Genomic DNA, 22383 nt, shown 5'->3' with positions numbered 1-22383 from the left:
AAATGCTAATTTTCAGCACAGCAACTGGTGGCCATATTGGAATACAGTCAGAATACATTCATTTTGACGTTTGGATCATTAACACTACCACCGCCAGGCCCGTAGCCTACGGGCCGATAAATCCAACCGTAAAGCGCCGATCCCGTAGCCTACGGGCTGTGGTGCTTTTTCCTTTTTTTCGAAAAAAAAAAACACGGCACATTTCATTGTAACACCACCGGAAACGGAATTATTCGGGATCACGTTTTGCCGATCCCGTAGGCCTCCATTCTAAAGCGCACACTGAAACGCCATTTTCTTCGATTGTAGTTTTTCTCCTCGCTGATCACTGTTTAACAAACCGTTCTAACTACAACATGGCGGCTCCGTTTGACACGTGGTTTTCACTGGTAGACGCATTGAGATGTCCACGATGTTTACAAACAGTGCACAGCTCAATCTTAAGGATTTTAACGAGGTCTATGGCGACGTGAAAAAAACAAAAAACAACAATAAAACGTTGGCAATGGTGAGTACATTATGAGATTAACCTCTGGCGGTCAATGTGTTAACTCATATAGTGCCAATGACGTCTTTTGACGGCCGTTTTCAGTGTGCCATTAGTGCCAATGACGTCTTTTGACGTCACCTAAACATTTTTTTTTTTTTTTTAATAACATTTATAATTTTTTTTTCTTTTTTTTTTTTTTTTCCTTTTTAATCTCAAAGGAACTTAGGAGAAAAAGATTTTCAAAAAGTTAATTCTCCATCCACTTCAATGTTAAAATGTAAACGGAGAATTCTTTTTCTCCGTTTGACCCAAAATGCCTTTGGCATATGGATCAACAAGCTTGAAATAAGCCTGGCAGTGAATGAGTTAATACATTTCTGTTCATTAAAGGTAGGGTAAGTGATTTGCGTTGGTTAAAATAATTGTTAAATAGCTCTATATTCTGATAGTACTCATTGCTATAGAGTGCTTGTTCAGTATTAGGAGTCTCCTTGTCTCTCCACCTCTTTATTAAACAGAAAATGCATTTTCGTTTCAGTTTCAGTTTCATTTCCAATTTTATCCAACCAGGACAGAGAACTCAATCAGGATACAGATTAAACAAGTGAAATTGGAAGTGATGACACTAAGAAATGAGCATGCAAAATTGGAACTGGAACACTGTACAAATTAAGCTTAAAAATGGGTACTTTCTCCTGATTGGCTGAGATTTTGACACCTACCGAAAAATGTATTTTCTGTTTATTAAAGAGCTGGAGAGACAGGGAGACCTCTGATACTGAAAAAACACTCTATAGCAATGATTACTATCAGAATATAGTATTTTAACCTTTTAACAAAATACTTTTTGTTTTAACCAAAAAATATCACTTACCCTACCTTTAAGTTCTACTTCAAAAACATTTTTTGCATTTGATGAGGCGGTCATCTTGAAAACTGGCGGCCATCTTGGATTTTCAGCTGGATAACGTACTTTTCTTAAAAAGTACATCCTGGACATCATTTGTGCCAAATTTGGTGCTTGTATCACCAAGTGAAAGATTCTGATGGAATATTGACTTAATCTGCCCCACTTAATGAGGATATATGATGCCAAAAAATGTAGAGGCATTTGATGATGTTCATTTCACTCAGCTAGAGCAGTATAATAAGTTCCAAACATTATATAAATTTACCGTAATGCACCCTCTAAGACCCAGAAAAGACAACATTTAAGGTATATCACAATAACTAAATTCCCAGATGATATCTAGTATCAAATCACAATAGATTGATATAATATTGCCCAACTATAAAAGGCATCATAGCAAAATTACTGTGAAATGGAATTTAATAAGATTTACCTACAACGTATGCGTTTGCATAAGCAATGATATTGGGATTAAATATTTCCATTAATACTATGTAGGTCTGAAAGGCTTCTCTGACCTAGTATTTATCTGAACGTTATCACAAAGAAAACCATCAGTGATGATTAGACTTACCCTGATTGTCTACTTTGTCGTCGTCCCTGGGGGGAGAGTACTTGGGCCTTCTAGGACCTCTTTTAGGCAGCCGTTTCCTCTTCAGGACGTCACTTAACCGACTGGAAGAGGAGGATGGCATTAAAATGAGTCTTCATAGAAGAGGAGGCATTATACTCAATTCATTGCATATGAAGGGTCTCCCATTTACAGGTACAATATAAAAACAATACACACTGCATATGAAGGTTCTCTCATTTACTGGTGCAGTATAAATAACTAAATGGATGATTCTTTGTTTCTTTTGTTAAAGGTGGGCCTATGATGCCATTTGAAACCGCAAAGGCTACACCGTACTCCAACTACAAAGGCTACAAAGAAAGTAAATGGGTTGTTTCCAGGTTTATTTATGTAACTGGGTGATAATACAGAAAAGGAGAATCACTAACCCCTGTGGACTGAGGTCCAAAGAATCGTCCATGCTGTGCTGGAAGCTGGGGGATCCGAGGTCAGGAGTGACATTAGTAGCGGATGTAGTGGATGCAGTGCTAATAGTGGTCGTGCACAAACTGGCAGTGCCACTGGTGCAGGCCTTGGGGGGACTGGTAACCAGGAAGGTTTCTGACTCAGCCAGGTTCTTCACCTGGTGCATTACACCTGGGGAAAAGAAATTGACATGTTATTAATTGCTTGCTGCCTCTAACAAGATGCAAGATGCCTCTAGGACAATAAATGCCTATTCTAATTTGAAGAACCACAAGAATTTGACTTGGGACTATAGGGTTAGCCGTATTTCTGTAGGCAAAGTGGCAGAGGTAATTAAGATTGGACTTTTACCGACGTTTTTTCCCTTTCTTTTTGGCATCTATTGTTAACTAGTATCCATTATGACCATGGATTTGCTCCAAAGTAGGGTGCCAAAGATAATATACCCTAATACAGAACCGATCACTGACATGTCGATGTGCAGAAAAAGCATACTGGATTTGAATATTTTGGGTGATGTGATTGGGATATCCCATGAGGAAGGCAGTAGAGACAAAGTACAACTGGTAATCACATGCTCCACTATTCTTTCATGGCTGTAGGTAGAAATGTAACTGCATACATCGCTATAATATTAGGGCATGCATCATGGCAGAGATTTGCGCTTCACTCAGCAGAACTATTTTGAACTGCTTCACCTTATTACAGTGCATGTAATACTATCCCAGGATTAAAAAAATGGTTAACTGAAACTCCCAACCTTAAATTAACTCTTTTACTGCCATGGACATGGAGCCATGGAGCCCTTTTTTTCCCCTATCTCTATGGTCAGGGGGCATGTGTTAAGTCCTATCACCGTCAACTGATATCACCGGAAAGTAAATGTATTATAAGACACAGTTCTGCTAGCCCTAAGTTTAACAGCAACATTTTTTTTTTGTTTCTAAAATGTTTTGGGTATCCCTTGGGATGCATTTCAGAGGTACATAGGGTTGTCAGGTAAGCCAAATTTAAATAAAAGTTTCTGAAAATGTGGTGGTTGGAAATTAATTTGTTTGGGGTAAATACAAGTCAGTGCTACCCACTGGAGGGGTCGACAGCTTCATACCACAAACAACATAATTAAAATAATCATCATTTGTCCACTTTGGGGAGAAGGAAAAGCAACATTACCTTCTCTTCTGAAATAGACGCTGAAGACATCAGGCAGCTTCTGCATGAGAATCTCAGCCATCTGCAAAGAGCCCACTACAATCTTCAGGTCCTGGCTGGACAGCATGGAGGCAATGTGACTGTTGGAAACAAAAAAACAAACATTTAGCTGCCACTGTGGTTGATGAACTGGATGTTTATGACATGTTTTGATCATGAAATGTTTATCCTCAAGATAATCTTTTGGGGTTTTAGTGATACCCAAGGTGATAGGTGGTCAATGGAACAGGTTTGGAGGACACTACAAATCCCACATCTTCATTCAAAATGTGATGCAGCGATGTCACTCAACATCTACACAACGTCAGTCGTCTATGACTTATCTATGAGATATGATTCCAAATGGTGAATACAACCTGAGCCACGTACCGCACCAAACACCGGAGCAGCTTTCCTCAGCTGAACAGACAATCACTTGAACTTTGTTTATTCTTAAACTGCAAACATGCCACATCCAGCGCTCTTCTGCTTTTATGGCTGTGCTGAATATGTACAACACATCACTCCCTACCTCCGTATTTGAATTATTGGTTCAAGTGTCCTAATCTACACCAGCAACTGAAAAAGGCAGAAACCCCCTCGAAGTTGGCTAGACGTGTAATGCTATTGTCTTAAACACGTCAGCGATGGAACAGTGCCAGGGACATCTCACCTGGACACAGCATGGTTCCTCAGCACATCCTTCAGCAGCTCAGCGTCAGCAAAGAAGATAATCCTGAGTATGGCTCTAAGGCACTTGTGTCTGACAGCAGGCCCGGCTGAGGAGCTGTACACCTCATACAGGACCCCAAACAGGGTCTTGATGAAGCACTTCGCCAGCTCAGGATCATCCTTCATTAGCTGGGCCCGTGCGTCTTCCCGCCGTACTTCCTGGTGACCCCCTGGACACACAGCAACGACAGTTGTCAAGACACATTCAGACTTTTAATGTGAAAGGACAGCAAAAAGGCAGATATTATGGCAGCATTCAAACTCATTTTATGTTCAGGTGTTAAGTATGACTGCACATCTCTGCATGCCTGGTTTCTTATTGTTTCAGGGTAGTAAAGAATCCAAGTGTTGAGGGGTACAATGCATGCCGAGTGGAGAACTGCCTTCTCAAGCACATTAACACAATGTGATATGTTAGAAATACATGAGCAATCGCTAAGTAACTTCTTAGCTAGTAATGTGGTATACCTCACACTAAGAAATAATTGCCATAGTGGTAGAGATGTAGTTTGAAAATCCTGACAATTTATAGAAAAATCAATTAGGCATACAGTAGGTAGGAATATTACTACCAATATCACACATTTTAGATATCAAACTCTGGTTTTCATACCAAGGCAACAGATAAAATGGTAAAAGACTACTGAGACATTATGCTCAGTTGTAGAGGGTCAGTCTTACCTGTGTTGGGGTTGGCGAGAGGATTGGGTTTCCTCTGGATGCCACGTGCTGTGCCTGTGTCCTCATTGATCTGCTGCATAGAGTTGAAGTCAATGGTGTAGACGCGGCCCAGGGTAGACAAGCTGATCTCGTCCTCCCCATTCTGGTGGGCTGTCTGCAGGGACAGATAATTACACAATACCACATGTCAGTGTAGTGCACAAATGAGGCTGCTCTACACTATGAGACACGTGGGCAGATTTTGGGTCTGATTCACCCCTCCTGACAATTGAACTGATGCAGACCAGCCTTGAGCCATATACGTGTGCGTCTCTCTTTATGACAAAATAGCAGCCTACATTTGCAAGCGTCCAGTGCCAATTTAGACCATGCTAGATAGTCAAGTGCAACAATAAAATAAATACACATGTTCAGACAATACATATTTAAATTTATCACAATGCATCAGACTGCATGCAAAGTGCAAACACAGCAGAGCAAATACATTAAATGTATTGCAACAAAAACAAACTCCAAATAATCCAACTAATCAAAGCTCACAATTGCAACAAAAACTAACCTCCAAGTAATCGAACTTATCTAACCTCATTAACAGAAATATAAATTAGTTCATAAACAGATGAAAGCGTAGAGATTTCATTCACCAACAGAAGTGATCACCATTAAAACAAGTCTCCATTTTAGCTTAAAATGTGTTTAGAAACACTTAAATAAAATACATATGAACATTTGGCCCAAACTTATTCATGTAGAAAAATGTGGTTGACGCATTTACACATGTGTATTGCTACCTCAATGATCCGGCTATCAATGCGGTTATAAGGGTGCCATAACCCCCGGTCATCCCTCCACTGCCAGATAGCTCCTTCTGTGGTCTGGGCACTGCCTTTTTTCAGCATGAGATCCACTGCGAAAATGCCCTCTCTGGGCAGACAGGGCATCAGCTCACTGTGGGTACAACAACAAATTACAATTAGGGTCATTCTATGACAAAATCTTTATCTACAGAGAATCAGCTTAACCCATTGATACCTGGAACGCATCTGTGTCACTTTAGGTGTCTTTGGCTATTCAAAAATAGCAGATATACAAGCTCATAGCGCGGCACCGAGTGCCGCGCTATGAGCTTGTAGATCTGCTATTTTTGAAAAATCTTGAAATAAAATGTTTTCGATTTTTTTCGAAAAACTGTTAGGATTTAGATTTTTTTTAAGAATCGCCTCAGGTCTTAAAGGGTTAATGGATACAGCCTGGCATTAGCACCTGACTGATTTAATACTTTATTAGTTTGAAAACAGTATAGTAGGCAGTATAGTAAAAACTAAAGAAAATCTATGCTAAAAAGGATAACACAAAAAGCCCAGGGGGGAGGGGGGCAACAAGAGGCAATAATAGATTACAGAAATAAGTGGGGTTGGGCAGGGGGAAGCAGAGGATGCCACTCACACAGGGCTCCTCCTGTGAGCGGGAGTGCGTTATTTGGATCTCTGAGGGCAAGCTAGTAGTATACATTTATCGGTTCGGTAGGGCATTCCACATTCTGGTGGCAGTATAGTATAATGTGTTTTTCCCCATGTTCGTGCCGAATTTAGGGGAACAAGGTCCAAGGAGCTCCCCCTGGTGTTGTGCCCATGGGCTTCTCTCACTCTTAAGGTTGTTTGATGGTACATGGGCACCGTTCCTCCGTTTTGAACACCAGACCCATTGCAAGTTGCTGTACTCCGTCTTCCACCCAGAATCAATTAAAGCAATAGGACACTTTGGTAGAGGTTTCGGTTCTGTAGTTACCTTGTCATGATGTTACTAGTTCAATTGCCGAGATATATCGCTCCATTGCGCAGTTGACTCAAAATTGCTCCTCATTGACTTCCATTGTACGATGAAGTCCATGGGCCCAGGCCAGAATTTTCACTAATCAGGGACACTCGGTGGCAAATTCTAGTTTGGTATTTTGAAAAGGTCTATATCCCTAGATAATATTTCAACATGATAGCCCTTCCCAAGTAGTAGCTTAGTCCTAGTTATCAGCCTTCAATGACACCAACCATAGATCCTTTTTTGAATAAAACATGTTATACTGAGGGAAAAAAACATTATTCAATCTCTTTCATTCACTTATTTAACCACATGAACCCTAGCATACCTATTCTGGGGCAAACATTCAGCAAATGGCATGTCTACAAGCTCACAACACTTCACGTTGTGATACGATTTGAACAGCATTTTCACTAATCGGGGTCACTCAAGTGCAACATTAGCTAATTCTAGTTTTGTATTTTGAATAGGTCTATATCCCTAGATGATATTTGATCACGATAGCCTTTCCCAAGTGGTAGCTTAGTCGCAGTTATCAGTCTTCAAAGACACCAACCATATATTCAAATAATGAAGAAAGCGTGCCACTTTCTTTTAACAGAACATGTCATACAGAGGGGAAAAAAAGAATTCTTTCATTCACTTTAATAATAATAATAATAATAATAATAGCTTGAATTTATAGTGCCTTTCAAAACAATGAACCACCAACAGACAAACTAACAAACAAAACAACAAACAACTATATGCCATAAGACTGAGAGAATAGGTGTCTTTTCAAGACCGCCTTAAAAGAGTCCAGTGTTGCATGAGCATGGCCAATCCCTATTGGGAGAGAGTTCCACAGGGTGGGGGCTGCCACACTGAAGGCTCTGTCCCCGACAGAGCCTTCAGAACAAGGTTCAGAACAAGGTTCAGAACAAGGTTCAGAACAAGGTTCAGAACAAGGTTCGCTTGTTTGCCTTGGGGACAGAGAGGAGGTCCAAGTCTGTGGACCACAGGGTCCGTAATCTCTCAAGAACAGATTCTGCTCTGTGTTTGAATCTGTCGGGGGGGTTCGTCATATCGCGTACGCACTGGCCTACAAGTGGGCGTGCCTTCAGATCAGGAAGCAGGCCGCGCTTTACCCAATCAAATGTAGTGGGCGGGATTTACGTGTCCGCCGATCCTTCCCTACTAGAAACAAACCAAAACTCATTTAACAATAGCGTCCTCGGAGCAGACAAAACCACGGAATGATATTCACATTTTAACTTGCTCTTTCATCATAGAAACAAGTGGGCTTATAACCAAAACGATCCATGTTCTCTGGGAGAAGTGGTGTTAGTGTTCCGTGTAGAAATATTGTTAGTGGGAACCACCGGACACCACCGGAAGTGAAAGGCTGAAGGCAGACCAAAACCCCGGTTTCCCTGCGCACGGGTGCTATGTCGACTTCCTCCAAGAGCCAAGTGAGATAGTCAAAAACAGCAGAGGGCGCTGTTTTTCCTTTTCATTTGGCGATGGGTTCCCAGATTGCAGGGTCCGTGACAGAGTCGGTTTATGGAGTAGGCTTGAGGTACTTTAACAAGTAAGACGCGCGAACGCTGGAAGCGAACGCAGCTCGAAAATATTGTGTATTTACGGACTTGTAATCCGTGTTATTTCACCGTGATGGGGAGAGAACATTGACTGTGTGTGTGTGTGTTTTGCAGGCTGTTGTGCATTTTAATCAGAGCATTGTCTAAATTCCTGCACTCTGGCTCCCTCTGGGGTGCATGCACACAGTGCATGCACACAGAGCCACAGACACACACACACACACACACACACACACACCCCCCCCCCCCGAGCACGGTTACATAGTAAGCTCCACTTGGTCGGAGGCGCGGCGATGATCATCATCATCATAACTGTCATACCAATATCAATTCTTCAGTATTTATGATAAAAGGTGCATTTATATAACGTTTTTATCCAAAGCGCTTTACATAGATTGTACATTACATTCACCCATTCACACACGGCGGAGGAAACCATGCAAGGCACCAACCTGCTCATCAAGAGCAATTAGGGGTACAATGTCTTGCTCAAGGACACTTCGACAATAACTCTGGGGGAGCCCGGGATCGAACTGGGAACGGTTTCCCAGTTTCCAGTTCACTCTACCCGGCCACTCTACCCCTGAGCCACTGCCGCCCCATGGTGGTGCATGTGGAGAGGGCTGTTCATGTGAAACAGTGCAAGAGAGTTGTCATAGTCTCCAATGACACACACACCTTCACATTACTGCTATACTACACCCCATATACGTACTTCCAAGCACTGAGGATGAAGGAGATCTGGCAGCAGTATGGCACTGGTGAGAAGCGGCGCATCCTCCCACTGCATCAAGCTGTCTCTCAGCTTGGAGCACCACTAGCCAAGACAGTGATCAAGGCACATACCCTGACTGGAGATGACTGCATGAGTAAGGTGGGGACCAAATATGCAGCTATGGCTTTTGACCCAGTGCAATATCTGACAATCTTTGGAGAGGCAGACACCTTGACCGAACAAGACACAGCGTTGACAGAAGTACTTGGTGCGTGTCTGGGCAGGGTCCAGTTCAAGTACAACAGCAAGACATTTGATGACCTCAGGGTAGAAAACTATGCCAGTGCTGGAATGGATGCTCTCCCTCCCACAAGTAGTGTGATCAGAGGCCACATCCAAGGTGCCTTTCTGGTGCATAAGGCTTGCGACCCGTTGCGACAGCCAAGGAACCCGAGGCAAGACGAGCACCAATGGAACATGGCTGGGAGGAGCACTTTGGTACACTCCTGCCATCAAAGTGTCTGAAGGCCTTACCACCAAGTCTGCTCACAGTATGCAAGTATCCAGTTCTTTGAGAGGAATTCGTTATTTGATTTTGAATTACGATTTTATTTGTATATCATTTTGTAGGTCTATATCACTCTTATTTGCTCATTTCAACACTAAATTAAAATACAAGTTAAAGGAGGATATTTAAAATTGTCTTTTGTTATAAATAAGACAAATCATTATTGAAAAAAAATACAATGAAAGACGACAATTATTGAGTAATTGAAAAATTGCATTGACTTAGATATTTCAATGACAAGATGCTCCTTAATGGTCAAAACAATATCAGAAAGGAATTATAAATGTCAGAATTAGTTGAATTAGTCTTATAACACCTGTTTTTAGTCCTAACAATGGCCAAGTTATGGCCAAGGTCTTTGGAATAGCAAGATGACCTTGACCTTTCAAGGTCAACATCACCCAAAGTGGTCGTAACAGAAATGAATTCCCCACCCCACAATTAGTCAACATGGATGTATTGCATGTGTATATATACACTCAGAAACAAAAAAAGTTGGATTTTCATCATAGGCCACTGCGCCATTCGTGGCACTATGGCGGATGAGCACCTCTGTGATTTTCATGTCTAGGTACCCATTGACTCAGTTCAAGTGAGAAATTACTATGGACCCTACAAACAAATTGGTGCCAAAGAGATTTTGCCACCTTACGTGTCCCTGACGTCTGATCTGGCCCATGGACTATATCAGTCACTCTTTTAGCACATAAACAGAAGCAAACAAAGCTGATTCTGACAATATACAATATCACAAAACACAGTATGGCATTTCTGGCGTTTCATATCTAAACTTCCTGTTGATTTTACTATTTAAAGATCTGGATCCACAGATCCAGTCCGGGTCTACTTCCCTCTCCACAGAAAATGGCAAAATCTAAATAAAGTTGATATTTCTATTAAAAACTAATTTTGTACTGGATTTTCTGATGTTTTATATTCAGAATCAGCTTTGTTTGCATTTGTTTATGTGCTAAAAGAGCAGTTTCACCTAACAATGGAAGTCAATGAGGAGCCGTTTCTAAATTATTAATTTCTAATCAACTAGGCAACGGAGCAAGATATCTCGCAAGTTGGACTAGTTACAACATGCCACGGTAACTACACAGCCCAAAGTATAGTATAGCTCAGTGGTTCTGGGCAGGGTTTTCCTAAAAAGCTCTTTATGTCAATTATGCCACAAATTCATTAATTCAGACATTTTAAATAAAAGTAGAAAATTGTGGTCAGAACAAATTGCTTCAGATTTTAATTGAAGATATTTACATATGAGGAGGTAAGTAAGTAAGAGGAAGTAATAAAGGGGCAAGAGGGACTTTACCAAATGAGGGAGGTAAGTTCATAGAGCTCCTGAGGGCTCCGGGGAACCAGGTCAATCTGCTCCTGGCAGCTTCCATTTGATGCACCACAGAGGAGAAAGCGCAGAGTCTCGGCTATGTCTGCACAAGATGAGAAAGTCTTGTTAAGTTGTACTCTTTACACATGATCTACTGGAACCTACTTGCAAATAACAACATGGTTGACATCTGAAATTACTAAAACTAAATAAACTGTTCTTTGAGACTTTACTCTAGTGTGAACAATTTATCCACAGGCAATCAAGAGTTGACACGTGCAATGTGTTGGACGCTGAGAACGTGTGCGCTCATACAGTATATGAACATGGGTCTTCAGGCATGACAGTGAAGTGACTCACTTTGTTTCATGAGCTGCACAGCCAGGCAGGGGCAGTTGGAGCACATGAGGGAGAACATGCGCACCACCATGATGAACATCCCCGAGCTGAGCACAGGGGGAGTCACCACCAGCAGCTGCTGAATGTTGGTCAGTAAGTCCCGTGAGGCCACCTGCTGCAGCAGGTTCTGTTGGGTCAAACACACACACATTGACACATAGGCTCATTAGTGTGGTGGCAAGGTCAGAACGCAAAACACTCAATGCAAACATGGAAGAGGCCTCAATAATAGAGGCACATAAACATACCTCCTCATGCTGAAAGTTGTCCACCAGTCTGGCGAAACAGAGACAAGTGCTTTCGACGGATTTCTTATCCTGGAGAGGGGTTAAATGAGTACACAAATGAATAAATCTAGACTGTAAGAGACACTTAAAGATGTACTGGTTAGACATTACATAGTTTTCCAGGCCTTGCTAAATCTTATGAAAATAATTCAACACATTTGGCACTATGTAACTTGGTAACTCAATTTGGGTTATAGTTCACTGGTTGTTGACAGGGTTGATTGGGCACCTGGTGTGTGAGTCTCTGAGTCAACAGTGGCAGAGAGTCAGCAACAAAGTGGAACTCGTCTGGGGTGATGCTCTGGCAGCAGTTGGCTGCAATGGCCAAGGCATTCCTCTGGGCATTGATGCTGAAGAACTCTAGGTACAACAGACAGTCTGCAAGCCCACCCTAAACAGAAGCAATATAAACATGGAGAGAAAAGTGCATAATGACTTCATCAAGTGGTTTAAAAATGAATGCTAGTCCAGGGGACAAAAGGGTATATTGCGAGACAGTTCAATAGTAGAAGAGGTCAGTCTATCGAGATTATACTTATATTGGGGTCTGGATTTCAAATAAAGCAGCAGACTTTAAGAGTTTCGGAACTACAACTCTATCCGTAGAAGCTTGAGTTATGTTTTTGTTGTTACGGCCACCCTTTATCGTTTTATTTACATTTGTATTTTGTATCTTCTCGAGCCTCTGGGAGTGTCTCTTTTCCTTGCACTCTTCTACGATTAAGACACATTTTAACTCGATGTCCCAAACGAGAAATGAACCAATGTGGAGTTACAGCAAGGATTTTTTTTTGCCAAAAAGTGTCCACTTGGCGTTAGCTTAGCACTATTATGGATTACAGAGTAGACTGAGCACAGAGGGTAGTTGTCATGGGGATGTCGCTAAAGGATGAGCAACTCCAGGGGGAGGGGGTACTACACGGGGTCCGTGTACGAGGGAAATGCTTTGATAGGCTGAGCAGAGCTGAGTAAAGGCAAGCTGATACTACATATGGAAAGACGCAATTAGCATTAGATCTATGCCAAGGACTGATCTCTTTAGGGGTGGAGTGGTACAAAAGGGCTTCAGATACTGGCTAGGCCTTAGACAAAACAAATTCAATGGGGGTGCAGGGAGATACAGGTGTTAACAAGATAAACAGGGAATAGTGAGATTAACACTTACAGCCTGCAGGATGGCTTTACTGTGTCGCCTTGACAACATTTCCAAGGCAGTTAGTGCCTGCTCTGCTACGTCGATGAACTGGATCACCTGAAGCTGTAAAATAAAATAAAAGTGGGAAAGAGCATTAGCATATCTAAGGGCTACCATTGCAAATAAACAAGACATGAAAGGCCTGAGCAGTGGAGAGGTGGATGTCTCACCTTTTCCAGGAAGACAGGAATGGCATCGACCACCACGGCAGAGGATCGAGGCAGTGCCTCCATCATGTATGTGAGAGCGCGGGAGGCATGGTTCATCTGTATGCGTAAAACAAGGTACATCATAAAAAAATACAGTGACGACACAAAATAAATATGAAAAGAAAAGCTTCTACAAATAAAATAAAGGGCACATATAATACTCACAATATCAAAGTTATGCTCCATTTGTAACAACGTGATCTGTGAAGGAAAGTGGGCGTTAAAATGATGAAATCATGGAATGATTAGAGCAACATAAGGTTGTCAATGTTAGCATTTTAACACAAGCAAAACATCCAGAGTTGAACATAGACTTGATAGACCAGGTGTAAATCTATGTGTAAATCTATAAGCCAGAATGCTCACCAATGCGGGCACCACACTCTTGACAGGGAATCCTCCCAGTGTCTCCTCATTGCCCATCACCAACAATTGACACATCTCAATGGCAGCCTGGAGCTGCTGGGACTCATCGCCTGTGGCCTGCAGGCCTTGCAGCAGCTGCTGAGCTTTGGAGCCTGGGAAGAAAGGGGGAACCCGAGAGAACCATGATGAGAATAGGCCAGGGGTGCAGCACTTTCAATTTATTCATTTAATCGATTTTCCAAAAATGGAACTGTGACAGTAGTCAATCTACAAGTTTACAAAGAGTCACAATTCAATTCGTTGTGAGATTGTAGATCTGCTATTATCATTTTTTTTGCAATTTCTTTTTAACATTGTGCGAAAAGTATAAATTTGAAAAAAGTAATCAAGCGAATAATTGCTAAGATAATCAATAGTTTCAAGCGTAAATGAGAATAAAAAAGTACATATTTTATTTGAACACTGGTGTGCTCTAAACACGACAACTTTAAAGTTGAGGAGGTAGTACTCACTGGCTCCACTTCCTATGGTCCTGTGGAACAGCTGTGACATGCGAGGCCCAAGGGGCCCAAAGAGATGTGGTGGGAGACCCCTGGCCTCCAACAGAGCTAGACATGACCCAAAAAAATAAATAACTTAAATACACTGCATGCTCATACACGAACAGATACACCACAGGCATTTCCATCAGGATGGGGAACAATTTTAAGAGGCACACTAGAGAGCGTAAATGGCATTTGTGGAGAAAGGACTACACACTGTTACGTTATCCATGGTAGCATACGATAGCTTGTTATCTAAATGGATGGACACACTGTCTGTGGTGTTGATGCGTGATGTAGCCACATAACTTCGGACAGGTCCTGAAAGATGCGTACGTGGATCACAAAATAGACTTAAAAAAATGGAGGGGACATATTCACCCAGCATTTTGCACTAGTGGCGATAAGGGTTAATTAATATTGAATTCATGCACAAAACCTAAATAAAACATTAAAGTATCCCCATCTACTTACCTTGCAGCCTGCCCATTTCAGAGTCATCAGACTCACTCTCTCCAGAGGTGGTCATGCCTACGGCTCCAGCAACTGAGCTAGAAGCTGGATATAAAAAAATAGAAAAAAGGATGGCACAAGTATTAAGTGTTAATCTAAACCAAGACTAATCTGTGACTGAAGTAACAACAGTCATCATCCAGAGATTGTTCATGGCTACTTAGGAAATAGCAGGGTCTTCCAAGCTGATGACCTAATTTCTTATGTGTGGACATGGCTCTATTGCAGCAGTCCTTTGCTGTTTATGCAAAACAAATGCAGCAAATACTTCATAGTCAAATGTTTTAACTGCAGACTGGGCAAGGGCCAGGTTCAAGTTTGTTATGGAGTGAAAAGCTGTTACGCACCTGAAGCCCCTTGTGGTGCCTCGTCAGTGCGCGCGGCCGACGAGTTGGCCCCGTCCTGGTTGTTATCAGAGTCGGCCATTTTCTCCTGTCGGCGAGCGTCGGCTGCCCCGCGCTTGCCCAGGCCTGAGCCCCGCCGACTGAAGAAAGGACAGCAGAACAGGTTGTGGTGATGAGTAACAGCATATCAAAGTAGAAAGCACTATACAAGTCAGCCATTGTAGACAAATATACAGTCATGTTTCTGTTCAGGCTCAATTTGTTTTGGCACCAAGGATGGCTAGCAGAGGTGTCATCTGGGTAAAATTATGCATTTCCTACAGGCATGTATAAGTGCTATGCAGCACTTTTCCTAAAAAGCCTCAAACACCACACCAAAATGCATGCACTTTTATACGATAAAATGTCATCCTCCTATGCCGAACACCAAAAGCAGAGAAAGATGTATATAACAGAGAGCACGCTGTCTAATGTATATTAGGCTACTGCTCAGACCTAGTGAATTGATCCCAAGAAGGTGAGCTGGAGTGTGTGGATAACATTTTTATTGGTTGGGGCTACCCATCCTGTCTGTTGCTGCAAACATCCATCTTGTGTGTATTGGAAGAAAGATATCCCGTCTCCCATTGCCTTTCAATATGTTTTCGTTTTTTATAGTTTTTATGCTTTATTTCATGTGTAGACAAACAGGAAACCAAAGGTAGACGGATGAGAGACATGCAAGACAAGACGGGGGCTGGATTCTGACCAGGGTCCTCACTCCTCATGCTCACTAGGAGCATAATGGTCTTAACTAACTGGCTGAGCCATCAGGCACCCCTAACTTGCATTACAGGTTTGCAGACTGCATGTGATGTTAAACAAAATGGCATGTGATGCTATTACATTTATGTCATGTGATAGAATTAAAACATTTTTTATTACCTATAGTCATTATAACTTAAGAATTATTACCAATAGTTGACATAGTAGAGGACCTGGCTATATGTATGCACTTAATTTAGGAGAGAATATCTCTGTTTTTGGCTAATATGACCCCAAGGAACACCTTAGGAACTGTGTGAAATTCTCTATCCGGGACGAAACACCCAAAAATGACCACGCCCCTTTAAAAATGACCACACCCTGTGTGCTACTTCCAACATAGCTCCATCTTCTAAACCGTTGGAGCTACACATTTTCTGAGGTGCTCAAAATATTGTGTTCAATATTTTATGACAAAACGCTATAAACAGTCAACTTATTATTGTCCAGGGCCTTAGGGATATTTTTTTTGCACAAATCAGTGTTCCAGTAATATGGGAAAAAGGAACATTACTCCTTGTTTTATAGTTGACATAAGAAAAAGGAACATTACTCCTTGTTTTACTCATAACTGATGACAGATCGTAAAATGCAGTGTTGTGTAAACAGTAACTTAAGTTGGACTTTCATGGATGAAGACTGTTTTCTAAGCCTGTATTACATTTGCTAACCAGTGAGCCCATTAATGTGTCCTCTGGTGCATCTCAGATGCCCGGAGTAAATCAAAAGGAGAACCTGCGTTATTTTTAACATTCTGTTAAGAATTCCTTTGGCCTGGTTTTAATTCTCTCGGCTTGGTGCCATGCCTGTACAATGGATGGGGAAACACTAACACCACAATCAAAATACTTCAGTAGAATTTCGTTTATCTGAACCTCACTCATCTAAACAATATCAGCCCACTGAACAGGGTCTGTTTCTTTTAGCAACCAATAGGGACGTTAAAAAATCAGGCTCATTGTGCGCTTGTAGATAGCCTATTTTCTAGCGAGCAACACAGTTGTATTAATAAATCATATTAGCCTACTGCATTTATCAAGGTCATGTTTGTTACTCACTGTGGCATGAGCTTGTTCAAAAGTTTAGTTATTTCCATGACAGTAGAGACTAGGGATCATGAATGATCAGAACACCCCTAGTAATGTCAAATTTCAGTGCAGGGTTTTCCACACTTAAAGGAGTAGTTCATCCAAAAAATTACTTATTTTCTATCAATTGCACACCCCATGAAGCCTTGAATCCATGGATTTGTGTTTTTGTCGCATTCCTAAGCTAATAATTTGATTCCTGTCTGCTACCGGCTAATGTATCCGGTAGGAGACACAAAGTAGATTATTTGTGTCTCCTACCAGAAATACACCCGGGCATCAAATTATTGGCTTAGGAATGCGACAAAAACTAAAATAAATCCATGTATTCAAGGCTTCATGGGGTGTGCAATTGATAGAAAATAAATCATTTTTTGGGTGAACTCCTCTTTTAAGACTAGACCTAAAAGCAGGCTGCCCAGGAAGATCTTATTTCGTTTGTAATATTTTACATCAAGTTCCCCTTTTTTCCACATTACACTCGGCTGAGTGCTTAAGACATTGATTACTACATTTAGGTTACAAACCACAGACCTAAACCTGCTGTCTACTTTTGTATACACTGCTTCTTTTTTTTTTTACAAGAGTCTGGATTGTTCGCACCGATTCACATTGTCAGCAATTAGTTTTACAACCAACCTCTCCACAATTTCATGGCGCATCGAAACTAATGGGTAATTATCAGCGCCATTTGTCACTGGTGTCTTTTCTCATATTTTCCTGTATTTGTTTTGTCTCTTGTACTATGTCTACTTGTCTTGTATTGATGTCTGTTTTTGTATGGATAGCTATACCACCACTTTTTAACAGCCTGCTCAGGGACTTAGCTAACTCTGGCTCAATAACGTGGATGTGAAAACTGACATGTTGATTAATGTGCATTGTCCCTGATAAATAAAAAAAATAAAAAATCACTTGAGTTTGTAATCACTTGTGCACCAAATAGTCTACATAGGCAATCTTCTTGAGTTTGTAATATCACAGTGTGACATCATCAGTGACATCAGCAAGGTTTATAAATGTTGCCAGAATAGTGTCCATATATGGGCCCGTTACGTTTGTGATGCCCCCAGTCAACCCACAAGGCAATTTTAATATACCGGTAGGATAATAGTCTGGATGGTAACACAAACATTTCAACAGTAATGTGTCCTACAAAAAAGAATTTTCCTATTTGGACAATTTTCACTTCAGAGAAGCCGACAGTGTTAGTTGAGTTGTGTTGCATTTACCGGTAGATTGGATTGCAGTTGGATGTCATTAAATGTTAACAGTTTTACTCTGACAGGCCGCTGCTATACATTTGCCGGGTAAATATTCAAGCCATGCCCTTAAAAACTTTTCCACCCTCATGAGTTTGCAGATCACCCACAATGATAATATTCCTTAAATTGTTTATATTGAAAATAGCAAATTTGAGTATTATGTAGTAATATTAACAACAATATAATAAAAAGCAAAACTTTTTTGGCAGGTGAAAAATATGCCTGGCTGGAAGTTATTCTTATCTACCAGCAAAACGTTAGCAAATTTAACGCAGATGCATTGCGATGCGCTGTGAGCTTGTAGATTGAAGAGATTTGTTGTAGTGTAGACGGAAAAAAGAAGTCTAACTAAATTGCAACTCCGGTCCGTTTCACTAAGACTAGAGGGTTTAAGTGGTTAAGGGCTGCTCTCTATAGTTTGTTACCAAAAGACTGCCATTTCTTCTCTTATTTGTACAACTTGAAGTCCAGTATGGCCAGTACCTGGTGCTGGCACAGGAGCCCGTGGTCTTCTGGCGTGTGCTCCGCCGAAAACTGGGGAGCTCTGCTGGAGGAGACTCGCTGCGCTTCTTAGTGGACTTCCTCAAACCTAAGTGAAACAACACAGCACAGTTACAATCTCTTATGGACAACATACCACTGGCAAGCATCAAACACAATATCCACAGTGCATAGCTCAATTGATACATAAAGGCTACTTAATACAGTGGTTTGTGGTCAACTTACTTGAGAAAACTAAGGCACCCATAACCACAAGTCGGGGCGAATGGCTGGGTTTAATTATTGAACACAAAAGGCAAACTCAAATATGTTTGGGGTGGCGCAAGCACATTTGGCTGTGGTACATAAAGAGGTGACAAGCTCTGCAACAAGAGAAAAGAGCCTCTTATATATTGTTATCATTGCAGTGCAGTTGGGGCGTGTTCGGTGTTTTGTGTGGAAAAAGTGCTGTCGATAGCTTTTTTTGTTTTGTACATATATAGTATATACACTCAAAGAGCAGGTCACTCAATGCAAATTCTGTTTTTACAATGACCCACTACATCTACAACAAAAGAAAAACAGTCCATGACAGAGCTTTTTTAATTTTATCTTTTCTCAACTGCCGAAAAAAGTAGCTCCGCGCTTTCAAGGGGGTGGCCATTTTCTGAGAGTTTGGCATTCACTCCCCATAGTTTTAATGTAATAAAAGATGGCGATTGGAAAACGCGCTGTGCGAACAGCCGAACACACTCTTTCGACTATTGAAAACAAGACTATTGAAAACAAGACCACATGGCTGCGAGAGCAAGGACTGGTGCAGCTAGGGTCACCATTCAAAACAGTGATGGGTCTAGACAGCAGTAGCTGTAGAGTTGTTTAGAGCCCTGTGCCACCATCCAGCAGAGTATTAATAGAAACTTCACTATGCCCATATGACAGGACAACCTTCATGTGAAACCTGTGCGGCTAAATGTAGCACAAAACTACTTGCAAAAACTTTAACGACAAGTGAATAACAGGTTAAAGGATACGAGATAAATAAATACAATTGCAATGTTGTGCTGGATGACCTTTAACCTTCAATGAACAGTACCAGCACGGTTACAAATTTGCCACCGTGTTTCTCTCACAGGAGCACCATACAAACATTCGGCATGACGACTACTACTCACCATTATAATCACTGTTGAGAGTGACTGAAGCAAGCCATGGGTGAAAGGATGAGTGTGTGACAAAAGCCAAGAAAGGGCAGTAATGGCCAGCCTAAGAAAAGGCTAAAGAAAACTACAGGGCTACATGTCATGTCTTTCCTCACCCTGAAATGTGTTGCGGGTCAGCTGGTGGACCAGCCAGCGAGGCAGTCAGATCAACTTAGGGAGGGGTCTGACCATTTGGGGCCAGGTCCCACAGGACGCTGCCCTGCCTCAGTTACCATCCCTTTCCTTCGCTAGCCAGAGCGGCTTGACCAAAGGTTGAACTGATCAGCTAACGCTCACTGAGTCACTTACATACTGTGCATTTATGAACCATGCAGTCTATTAATGCACACAAACCATTCAACTGCAGCAGTTGGTATTTGGTATGCAATCCTGCAATTGCTCTACTTTCCATAAGAGCCTATACAAACTGAATTTGACCTTCAATCAACAAGCTCCGTCCCATAACACAATTCCCACAACACAATGACCAGGCCAGACCTTAGTGCACTGCTAGCATAGGGAATGGATTCCTCAATGCCAACTGTATTGCTCATGAAACTTGTACATATCAAGCACTCACTCAGCACACTTTCATACTACTTCTATGATAGCGAGTACAGTGCATGGATCAGTAGAGTCCCTTGACCACATAAATGTTATGATCAGTACTCACGTTTCAAGAACTGCTTATGAATATACGGTCCCAAATGTCTGCCTGCGCTACCTGTACAATGACCATTTGTTCCACCATGAACAGCCTTCAGCTGAATTTATAAGTCCTCCAGTTCTAGTCCACCGTTTTTGACACAGGCTGAAATCTGAGCCAGTCCCTCTGCTCCTGGTGAAGCCTGCGAGCTCTTCTGTAAGCTAGACACATAACTAACCCCCCACCACACATGGCTGACTATGTGAGCAATGAGAAAGGGGTGAGCAAATGTGTTTATCTGTAATGCGTGCACATAAGTGTCATATCACTTAGGCTACATGCATGCGTGGAGGTTTGTTTTCCGCTTTATCCCTGTGTATGTGTACATAGCCACCATGCTGCTAATGACAACTGAGTGTCTGCGGGGCTTTTCCCAGTAATGTGTGTTTGTGTGTGTTGTGTTTGTGCCTTCAGAGAGGCAGTAACACCAGCCGTATCAGGTCCCAGTAGGGCTTCTGAAACTAAAGCTGTGACACTGCTAGGACCACAGATCCTGTGACATTTAATCCCAGAGACGTAACCTCTATCCCATCCCCACAGCAACACCACTCTGACCGTCTAAATGCTAGGCAGAATCCTCCTGTAATAATACTCTCCTTAACTCATAAACATCAACATGGCAAGTTTACACAAACAAACACTCTCATGTACGTACACGTATATACATGTATGTATGTATGTATGTACAAGCGTGCGTATGTAAAACACATGACAGTCACACACTATCCTTCAACCAACTCCATCTTGTCGCTTTTCATCACTGGATGAGAGGGAAAATAATATAAAGTGGATGGCAGCGAGATGGGAAATAGCTACATTGGCCAAACGGTGGCAAATCTTTTCATGTTGCTTCAAGATATGCCTATTTTACAAGACACTTTGGCAGTTTTTTCTGAAACTACAAACAACTAAATTAACAATTGTCACTTACTTGCTAGTTTGGCCTGTAATCCTGAAGGCCCAGGCTTAGAGGTCTCAGTCTTGGAGGATCCAGGTAGGGACAGTTTGGGCTTTGGCAGGTTGACTTTGGGGTTGAAGCGGGCTGCCCACTCGAATTTGGAAGAGCCGGCAGCTTTGGCCTGCTCCTTGTCACGGGTGCTTCGGCGGGGAGAAGGGCTGGAGGCTGAACGAGAACGGCGTGCCTTGTTCTGGTCTTTGCCCTGTTTGACCCGGGCACCCTGTGGGGCGGCGTTATTGATGCCTGTGGAAGAGGAGGAGGAGGAAGATGTGGAGGCTGAAGAAGAGGAGTCCGTCACGGTGCTACACCCAGCTTTGGCTGAGGCGGCCGATTTAGAAGCCAGCTTGGTGGGTTTTGCAGTTCTGCCCTCTGTACGGTTGGGGAGGGACCCAGCAGTGCTGCTCAGAGCGGGGAGGGAGTCTGCTTTCTTCCGTTTCTGTGAGGGGGAGGGCCCAGAGGCCCCGCTCTTCTTGCTCTGGCCTCGACCTGAAGATGCAGGTGGCTCTGATGCCTGAGGTCTCTTCTTCGACTTGGCCGGGCCCTTCTTGGTCTCAACTGTATGTTCGCTGGGTGGCGGGAGTGGTGGGAGTGATTTGGACTTCTTAGAAGGGGTTGGGCTATAGGTACTATTGTGGTCAGAGGCCAAACTTCGCTTTAGCCCTCGGGTACTTTTGCTCTTTGACTGGTGGCCTGGGCGCTCTTGCTCCGATGTCCCTGCAGCCTCTGGGTCGTCTTGAAGCACAAATGAAGCCACGGAAAGAGTGAGACCGCTTCTGTCAGAGTGTGGGAAAGGAAAAAGAGCCCATCTTAGGACATTGCTCAATCTTTCAATGATAAAAGCCATCATATACAATGCCTCATTCAACCTCATTCAGATCTACAGAGGAAAATCAAAAAGATGCTAGGGATGGGCGTTTGGGCATTTTTGGGGGGTAAATATGTACTCTTGGGGGTGTTAGCGGTTAAAACCA

General features: G+C 42.2%; 1 protein-coding gene across 6 annotated transcripts in view; it reads right to left on the bottom strand.

Moving 5' to 3' along the window:
• The window catches only part of trip12 (thyroid hormone receptor interactor 12), a 47999-nt gene that overhangs the window by 17573 nt on the left and 8043 nt on the right, over positions 1-22383 (bottom strand). For all 6 annotated transcript variants that reach the window (XM_080427802.1, XM_080427805.1, XM_080427804.1 and 3 more), the window contains 19 exons: positions 21386-22185; positions 18550-18655; positions 14913-15049; positions 14527-14610; positions 14023-14118; positions 13511-13662; positions 13310-13345; positions 13106-13201; positions 12906-12998; positions 11970-12131; positions 11702-11770; positions 11415-11580; positions 11040-11157; positions 5835-5991; positions 5044-5197; positions 4304-4532; positions 3613-3731; positions 2403-2610; positions 1975-2075 (listed from right to left, as the gene is read on the bottom strand). In XM_080427802.1, the coding sequence (XP_080283928.1) occupies positions 1975-2075; positions 2403-2610; positions 3613-3731; positions 4304-4532; positions 5044-5197; positions 5835-5991; positions 11040-11157; positions 11415-11580; positions 11702-11770; positions 11970-12131; positions 12906-12998; positions 13106-13201; positions 13310-13345; positions 13511-13662; positions 14023-14118; positions 14527-14610; positions 14913-15049; positions 18550-18655; positions 21386-22185 (3083 nt within the window). The remainder of the gene's footprint in view (positions 1-1974; positions 2076-2402; positions 2611-3612; positions 3732-4303; positions 4533-5043; positions 5198-5834; positions 5992-11039; positions 11158-11414; positions 11581-11701; positions 11771-11969; positions 12132-12905; positions 12999-13105; positions 13202-13309; positions 13346-13510; positions 13663-14022; positions 14119-14526; positions 14611-14912; positions 15050-18549; positions 18656-21385; positions 22186-22383) is intronic.

This window comes from Gymnoscopelus braueri, assembly GCF_963280865.1.
Source record: "Gymnoscopelus braueri genome assembly, chromosome: 5".
Taxonomy (NCBI): Eukaryota; Metazoa; Chordata; class Actinopteri; order Myctophiformes; family Myctophidae; genus Gymnoscopelus; species Gymnoscopelus braueri.
This window is presented reverse-complemented; position numbering and strand designations above follow the sequence as displayed.